This window comes from Barbatula barbatula (assembly GCF_947034865.1).
Source record: "Barbatula barbatula genome assembly, chromosome: 12".
NCBI lineage: Eukaryota > Metazoa > Chordata > Actinopteri > Cypriniformes > Nemacheilidae > Barbatula > Barbatula barbatula.
This window is the reverse complement of record NC_136775.1, coordinates 6,458,629-6,467,355: the sequence shown is the minus strand read 5'-3', so window position 1 is coordinate 6,467,355 and position 8,727 is coordinate 6,458,629. Positions and strand designations below refer to the sequence as shown.

At 36.9% G+C, this 8,727-nt stretch overlaps 1 protein-coding gene across 4 annotated transcripts; it reads left to right on the top strand.

Annotated features, from left to right (window-relative positions):
* The first annotated feature begins 2,957 nt into the window (after positions 1-2,957).
* On the top strand, positions 2,958-6,255 carry LOC306902223 (retinol dehydrogenase 13). 4 transcript variants are annotated; one of them, XM_079470612.1, is made up of 7 exons: positions 2,958-3,106; positions 3,406-3,540; positions 3,635-3,826; positions 4,321-4,482; positions 4,689-4,808; positions 4,999-5,203; positions 5,283-6,255. In XM_079470612.1, the coding sequence occupies exons 1-7, from the start codon at positions 3,040-3,042 to the stop codon at positions 5,386-5,388; spliced, it is 987 nt and encodes a 328-aa protein (XP_079326738.1). In that variant the 5' UTR covers positions 2,958-3,039; the 3' UTR covers positions 5,389-6,255. The 4 variants fall into 4 exon arrangements, with proteins under 4 accessions (XP_079326738.1, XP_079326741.1, XP_079326739.1 ...); XM_079470615.1 differs by having other exon boundaries at positions 2,961-3,106; positions 3,371-3,540; XM_079470613.1 differs by having other exon boundaries at positions 2,968-3,106; positions 3,383-3,540.
* The last annotated feature ends 2,472 nt before the right edge of the window (positions 6,256-8,727 follow it).

Below are 8,727 nucleotides of genomic sequence, written 5' to 3'. Positions count from 1 at the left end.
ACGTTTGATAAAACGATTTAATATATTAAAAATAAAGCACCAATGTCTATACATTCATTTAATCTGTTTATTCTCAAAAAGTAGAAAATAACTTTCAAAAAGAACAATGTATAAACGTAAAGTATAAATGTGCATTCGTACCATTAACCTGATATATAGGCTACGGCATTAACGGCACTCTCCACCAGCTGGTTCTAACAGTTGATTCGCTCTGTATCACGGGAAATAATTGGATGTACTCCAGTTTCTCACAATCAGCCTTGATTCTCCTTGATAAAACACTTTATTCTCATTGGCCAGCATGTTCACGTATGTGTATATGACATGTCATGCATGTTTATTCTGACACCCTCGGTTACGAATATACTCACATATATGTTTGTTGTACTGATCTTAATGCAAAAATTGTACATGGGTTGCTCCGCCCGCAAGCATTTTTATTGGTTAGTAGCAATGGAACGAGGTTGATACTCTGGTCCACACGCCTGGGTGGCGGTAATGCACCTTAATGTTCTGGATCCCACCCTCCGAAGGAGGACGCCGTTATCCCTCGCAGGTTTTCAATTCCACTGTTTTCACATTTCATTCTTGGTGAGTACATGTGCTACGGCTTTTATTGTATTTGTTTTAATATAACGGCTAATTCTAAAGTTGCGCTTAGTGTGTAGCTGAAAGGAGGCGAGTAGTTTTAAAATAATGCTGCTTTCAAGTCAACTCGAATTTGGGATATTTCTCACTACTACAAACCCGGAAGTAAACTCTGAATATAGTATCTTTAAAAGTATTTTGGAATATTTAATGTTAACGTTACTAATGATTTAACAGCATTAGAACGTTTTTATTAACATTAAAAGAGCACCGTTCAAAAAATGATTACTGAACACAGCATAAGACGTGGCAAAGCTTAACCATAATATGTAACAGAAACAAACTAATATTAACTAAATGCCAATTTATGTTATCTTTCAGTGAATAAAACCGTGTAAAACTGGAGTTGAAGCTTAAGTAGGGTGTATTGTTATATTGCACACTGCTATATGCACAAGAGAAATAAAACATTTGATGTCAAAACTGATGCTCTTTCTTTTTTCTTTTTACAGATCCTTGTCATTGTCATCCCCGTGTATTTTCTATGTGTACCATGGTTGCTATTGATCAAATTTTTTTCTTTTTAAATAGAGCCCTGTTCCAAGAGAGGGCTCACTATGCGTGGCTTGTCTTAAAGTTTGAATGTAACCAATTAAAGTGATACTTCACCCAAAAATGAAAATTCTGTCATCATGTACTCACCTTCGAGTTGTTCCAAAAGTATTTGTTCTGATGAACACCGAGAAATATATTTGCAATAATGCTTACAACCAAACAGATCTCAACACCTATTGACTCCCATAGAATTTTGGTGTGAATTATCCCTTTAAGTATTGCACAAGGCCTCGTGGGCATTTAGTTTGTATTTACATTATATTGTTTATTGTATTTCTAAAGCAATATCATGGCTAACATATAGTCTTAGATGTGTATATGAAAGAGTTATGCTTTGTGTTTTTGGCTTCACGTTTTGTAAACTGGGGAAAAATGCATTCTGAGAGCCTTTTCAGGTCAATTCAACTTTATTTATATAGTGCTTTTCACAATTTTCATTGTTCCAAAGCAGCTTTACAGGGGCAATTAAAGTGGCAATTTACAGGTCAAAAACGTGAAACAATCTTGGGCACTTTGGAAATGGGAAGTGCGGTTTTCCCCAAGGATTTTATGGCTGCATAGACGACCCAGATTGCTGCTTTATGTGCCAGGGGGGGTGATGGGGGGACAAATAGAATAAAAAGAATTGCATTCAAATCAGAATTAAAACAATATCAATGAAATAATCATATTGTGGCATGTTATTTCAAACAATTCTAATGTTGATACCATTACCCTTGTCATTATCTCAGGAAATTAATAATTTAACATCTGAAGTCTTGCTAAGAACACTCAACATTTATTTAAATAGTAATCATTTACACGTGTAACCTTAAAAATATACATAAATATCATGCAAAGAAATAGTAAATAAAAAATAGCCTATTCGTTGACATTGTCGTTTATAGTTGCCAAAATGTGACATTTAAAAACGTTAAGTGATTTCTTGCTTAGAAATGTAAATGTGAATTCAATTATCAAATACAATGATCAAATTCGAAGTGTGTGACAATATGTGACCAAGTATTAGTAATTAATGGATTTACTGTACTAATACATTTGGCCAATTCCAGCGTTGGGCTTGACATAAACAGAATGCATTTGTTACTAATATACTGAACCATTTGTTTATATTTCCCTAAACCCTTGTTGATAGTTTTAACATCAGAGAAATATCAGTCTGCATAAGTTTTCTATTACAAAAAGGGAAATAAACATCCGTCATGGATGTGACTAAAAAGGACACGTTTTTTGGGAGACGACATACTTTGTTATGGATTTTTGCGAATTAAAATGCACGAATAAATTATATACAAACCGTTATAAATTATATTAAACCGTTATGGATTTCTGCGAATTAAAATGCACGAATAAATTATATACAACAACTGGAGAAGTGATACCTTTTAATAGAACATAAAATATTTACATAATACATTTCTCCATTTATAGAGAATATGAACCGTTATGGATGTGACAATCCTGAAATTGGCACTAATCTGACTTTGAAAAAGCATGCACTTAACAAACCTCACATTGGTAGTTAAACCAAAAAATGAAAACATCGGTGCTGTTAGTATAGTAAACACCTTTTAGTAAACATTGTATCGTCAACTCTATATATATTCATAAATCAATCATTCACTAAATTCATATATTATGTTGAAATTTCTCTTCGTGGAATTTGCTGTCCTGACCTTGTGGTGATGACATTGGTGAGGAATCAGGCAGAAGTACAACAGGTCCTAAGCTGCTCTTTAAATTGCTTAAGCCCTAATATAGTCCGATTGTAGACTGAGAGCGCACAATGTGACATCCCCAGCGTTAGCCTTTGGATACGGCTAAATTAGATGAGAGATGATGGATCGAGTTATAACATCTGATCGCATGAATTACGGGGCTGTCATCGTGCTGGCAGCAGTCAGTAAGTTTGTTTATTGTTTATTTTAATACACATTTAAGGTCTTTATTTATAAGTGCGTACTACATCCACTAAAATCCATGTAAATATGTGTAATACATAATGTGGCTTATAAATAAACTCTCAAAGTAACCAACACATAAAAATACATTCTTAATTCCAGGTTATCATGGTTTACGGTTTATATATAACATAGGCTATATTCCAGTTACAAAATATGACACATTTTCAAAAAAAGCTTAAAATCTTTCTGAAACCTTTCATTAGCATGTTGCATAGCATTAGTTTCATTCCCCACACAGCCTTGTTTCTGCTGAGAAAATGGATAGCTGGTGGAGTCTGCAAAAGCCGTGCTCGTTTGGACGGAAAGACAGTTGTGATCACAGGTGGCAATAATGGGATTGGGAAGGAAACTGCGAAAGATATGGCTCGCAGAGGTATGGCATTTTATTTAGGCTATTCTATTTATTTAATGCCCCTCTGTTGGGTATCTGTATACGTCTGAATGTATATGTGCTTGTGTATACCTAGGTGCTCGGGTAGTGATGGCCTGCCGTGACCTCAGTAGTGCTGAGAACGCTGCAGACGCTATTCGTCGCTCCACAGGAAATGGCAATGTAGTCGTCAGGCACTTGAATTTGGCCTCTCTTTACTCCGTCCGAGAATTTGCAAAAGAATTCATTGCCACGGAGGATCGACTGGACATACTCATCAACAATGCAGGTAAACTGGCAAAGTGAAAAGGACAGTTCACCCCAAAATAAAAATCCTCCCAGTGGAGAAAAAGCAGCATATGATTAGGTGAGGTTTTGAAGCACGGTAGCTGGTTTGTGTTGGTTTAAGCTGGTCTAGGACCAGCCTAAACCAGCTCAGGACCGGTATAAACCAGCACATGACCAATTTAATCCAGCACAAACCAGTTATCATGTTTCAAATCCTACCTAACCATATGCTGTTTTTTCTACAGGGCTGTCATCATTTACTCATCACCATGTCATTCAAAACCTGCATGCAGTGGGATATGCATATACTGTAGGTCCTATGTTGTTTGGATAGCAATTCCTGCAGAAGGAAAAAAGTCATACAGGTTTGGAATGACATCAGTTTATATTTGTGTGTTAAGAATATCTTTAAATATCCATTAAATGTATCAGCCCACTGTTAGATAAACAATTAGTGAGATGGTTCATTGAGAGGCAGCCTTTCTTTGTTGACAGGTGTGATGATGTGTCCCAAATGGATCACAGAGGATGGCTTTGAAACACAGTTTGCTGTCAATCATTTGGGGCATTTTCTTCTGACCAATCTGCTATTAGGAATGTTAAAAAGATCCTCCCCCAGCCGTGTCGTGAATGTGTCCAGCATTGCACATGTTGGAGGTAATCTCCTTTTGATTAAATGTCAGCATACCCAAAATATAGTCTGGAGCTATTGTCAGTCCCAGCTGTTGAATATCTTTGGGTGTACAGATCAAATGAAACTGAATGAGATACAATGACAGTAAAATTATAGATTAATAAAAATTTCATAGATTATGTATACACATTTGTTGTTCAATGACAACCGTCAATTTATTTCTTAACAGGAAAAATTGAATTTGATGATCTGTTTTTTGACAAAAGCCCTTACAGTCCTTTGGCCGGCTATAAACAGAGTAAGCTGGCCAATATTCTTTTCTCCCGAGAACTTGCAAGGAGAATGAAAGGTGACCATTCATATGATAGCAAACACATTCAGTACAGTCATGTAAAGTATTTTTACAATAGGACTTGCTCATTTTGATCAAATGTGAAACTGATTTTGCAGTTTATGATGCAATTAAATTTCATCTGCAAGCAAAGCAAAGCATAATATAACATTCAGGTTATATTATGTCCCAATGGATACTCCTATAGGTACTGGAGTCTCATCGTACAGCTTACATCCAGGAGTTATTCGCACAGGCCTGGGTCGTCACATCGAGTCGTGGTTCCCCATGCTGAAGACTATAATGACTCTGCCCAGTATGTTGCTGATGAAAACTCCCTGGCAGGGTGCACAAACTTCTATCTACTGTGCTGTCACCGAGGGCTTGGAGAGGAAGTCGGGCTTCTATTTCAGGTGAATCTCTGATGTGACACGCACCATTTTGTTCACATTAAAAAAAGTATTTGTATTTACATGTTTATATGTATCACAGTGATTGTGCCGATAAAGACCCTGCTCAAGAAGGTAAAGATGATGCAGTGGCAAGAAGGTTGTGGGAGGAGAGTGCTAGGTTGGTCGAACTAAATAACCAGTCCTGAAACATCATACAGCACAACTTGTAGGACTACTCTAATCCTGATCCAAGTTACTCCCCCTAGAGGAGATCCAGGACCGAATACACTCATACTAGTAAGATAGCAATACCAGAATGCTGCAGCCCTAAGATCTTCACAAAGATGTGAGACCATTAGAAGTACCTACCACTAGTAAATTTATGTCAGATATCAAATTGCTGTTGTGGTGTAATGACGTGCTGTTATAGTTACGTATGCTGAGTCCCCGTTCGCCTACTTATACTATGCACTTTGTTATATTTTATTATATATAAATGTTATAATTTGCATTTAAAATGTATAATAAATAAAAAGGTATTACATTAGAAAGATGCAAAATAAAAGCTGTTTCCTGTGTTCTTGGATAGTCTTACTGGTTGTATGAAATACATATAGCCACTAGATGGCAGTGGTTGTAAACATATTGCGCAGATTCACTGCTTTTTTAAAATTGTAAAACACTTTTAGAAGCATGAATCAATTGATGTTAGAATACATATGAGGGGAAAGCAGCAGACCATGTATCACATGATAACCCAGAGATATGGTCATACTACAGTAGTGATTATGTAACAAGGACACTAAAATCAATGTATAGAACGATCAATACAAAACTAGCACTGATGGTATAACAACAATGTAGTCTGGTTGATGCATAAATGCAAATTTCTATTTTTGACCACAATATGTTAATTTATATTACTTGATATACATTCAAAGTTGAAAGTTGCAATTGAATAAATAAAATATTCTTCTGTTCAATCTAAAAAGATGTTGAAGATGTGCCTGTAAAAATCAATTTGCAGAGATTTCAGCTATTACTTTTTTCATATACAATTAAAATACTATGCTAAAACACATGTTTTCATGTCTTATGTTGCTCTGGCATAATGTATTTTACTAAGTTTTTCAGAACAAATGTGACTTTGCTGCATAATGCAGGCCAAAAGTTTGGGAAAATAATTGTCTTACTAGGGCCGAGCCACTATCACTCAGCACGTGAGTGATAGTGAATTACTGATAAATGACTAACAATGTGTGGTGTGGCAGCTACTCGCTACACAAAATCAGTTTTCCTCCCCAGCAGGGCTGAGATGTTTCACGTGAACAATTAGTTTACAAAAAGTGATAAATCAAAGTCTTTACTGCCTGACAACATGTGACATCCTCAGTCATTTCCAAGTGTCTTGCGACCGAGAATAAAGATAAAATCGAATGAAAAACACATCAGTGGGCCAGTCAAACTGTCCAACTCCCAGCGCAATTTAGCCTGTACCATTAACACACCATTTATGGTCAACGCAGTGTGTAATTCACTTATATCTAGCACCATACAAGGGCTAATTGAAGGCATTGTTCATGAGTGCTCTGCGTGGCTGACCCCTCTGGGCATAGCCCAAAGTCTGCCTGTCTGCTGGCTTCATACATGTAAAAGGAATATATGGACAAAAGGCAAAACAAATTATGACATTATAAAACCTATTTTACCTCTTTCATACTTAAAATAAATTGTACCAACTGAACAAGTTCTCATAACAACTAATGCATTTGTTGCATCAAAGAGTGCACAACAGTACTCTACTCTCACCCAGTCTTGTCTCATTGTTCCAAGGTTACTACAGCGAATCTACAAAATTATTAATGATAATCTTAAATCTAATAATTTTTTTATTTTGCCTTGTTGTGCAAGCACTGTCGAGCTTGTGCAGAGGATGGAGCTTTTGCCAGAGGGGAACTGGAATCCCTTGGTTAGGCCTGGTTTCCCTCTGAGGTTTGGGTTCCTCGCCACCATTTGCCAGGCCGGGGGGGCTGCTAGAATTTGATTGTTTTATTTAATGAACACCGCATATAGGAATTTATAGTCTGTCTGATATTTGACCCGTGTTTTGACTTGCATAACCTTATATGGTTTGCTTATAGTCAATATTTTCTTGTACAGCTGCTTTGTAAAAATAAAAATTGTCAAAAGCGCTATATAAATAAAGCTGACTTGACTTGACTTAAACTGTGCCTTTTGTGCATTTTCAATATAGTATAATTTGCATGTACACTAACCAACATTTATGTTTCATAGTCAAATGTGTGGTCTTAGGTTGAGGTTATCTTTAACTACTGCTGGTAAAAAAAATTGTCCACTAACCGAAGAACATTCATAAGCCTTGTTTTCATTATAAGCATAATCAAAGCATTTAATGCTAATAGTTAAAACTGGCAACAATAATGAGTTAACAACAACTTTCTTCTGGCTTCCTACTCTTTTGGACATGCCTGCACAAGTCTTCCCTCTATTTGTTAAGTAAATATTTTTGTTAGGTAACAAAAATAGTCTATAGGAATACAGAAGGTTAAAATAAAACCTTGAAGGTGATTGCTAATTCTTGTAATCGTGACACCAAAAAGTGATATTGACATGTATGTTAAGATGACACAAGACATGAAGATTCCAGTCATCGTAGTGGCCATAAAAAGCTTTTTGTATTTACGTAAAAAGAAATCTCTGTACAAAGTCAAAACCATGTTAACCAATAAGTCATCCATGTTTCTCATGTTTTTCAAATTTAATAACTACGCCAAATATATTAGGTTATGTGTTTCTTGCTGTGCCCTTACAACGTCATTATAAACATCTCTATTTGTTTTTCCTCAGGGGTTAATGTTGTGCAAAACCCCCCATCCATTATGTCTCGATGAGGCTTCTGGGAGGATTTGTGGTAATCGGGAGGGCTGTAGCAGAACCTCAATGGAGACCAGTTGAGCTCTGAAAAGATCATAAAAACCTCATCTTCCAGGGTCTCTGTGTGGTTGGCTCCCGGGGTGCCGTGGGGTCACGGCAACTGTTGACCCATTGAGTTGACATGACTGTCGGGCCCCCATTAAAGTCAAACTTCACTAGCTCAGAGGGAATTGGATTCAGCTGAACTGCCTTGTTTTTCTGGGCAACACTGAGTCAGTCTTGGAATGCATTAGACTCAATAAAAGTGGTACATGGAGATGTCTTTCATTAGAAAGAATGGACCAGTGTACAAGGCCCTAACTGCTCCATTCCATGCAAGCCAGTCTGATTTGCAGCACCTTAGGGGTGGCCATTGGTTTTTCTGTTATTTATGAGTATCCCTGTACACACACGCACGCACGCACATGCGCGCGCGAACCATGGGGTGTTGGCTAATAAAAATAGCCCAGGGACATGGGGAGGGAGTTGAAACATGCAGAATATTCACTCACTCAAGGGAACTGTTTTTATCTTAGTAGACAATCAGTGCGAACAGCTATGCATAACAGTTGATGGGAACCTGAGAGTTGTGAACTCTTGTGATCTTGGGT

Bases quoted from the DNA above. Each gene is read 5' to 3' on its own strand.
- LOC306902223 (XM_079470612.1), top strand. From the start codon at position 3,040: ATGATGGATCGAGTTATAACATCTGATCGCATGAATTACGGGGCTGTC. The intron at 3,541-3,634 runs GTATGGCATTTT...GTGTATACCTAG, and splicing joins GAAAGATATGGCTCGCAGAG to GTGCTCGGGTAGTGATGGCC. The intron at 4,809-4,998 runs GTGACCATTCAT...ATACTCCTATAG, and splicing joins ACTTGCAAGGAGAATGAAAG to GTACTGGAGTCTCATCGTAC.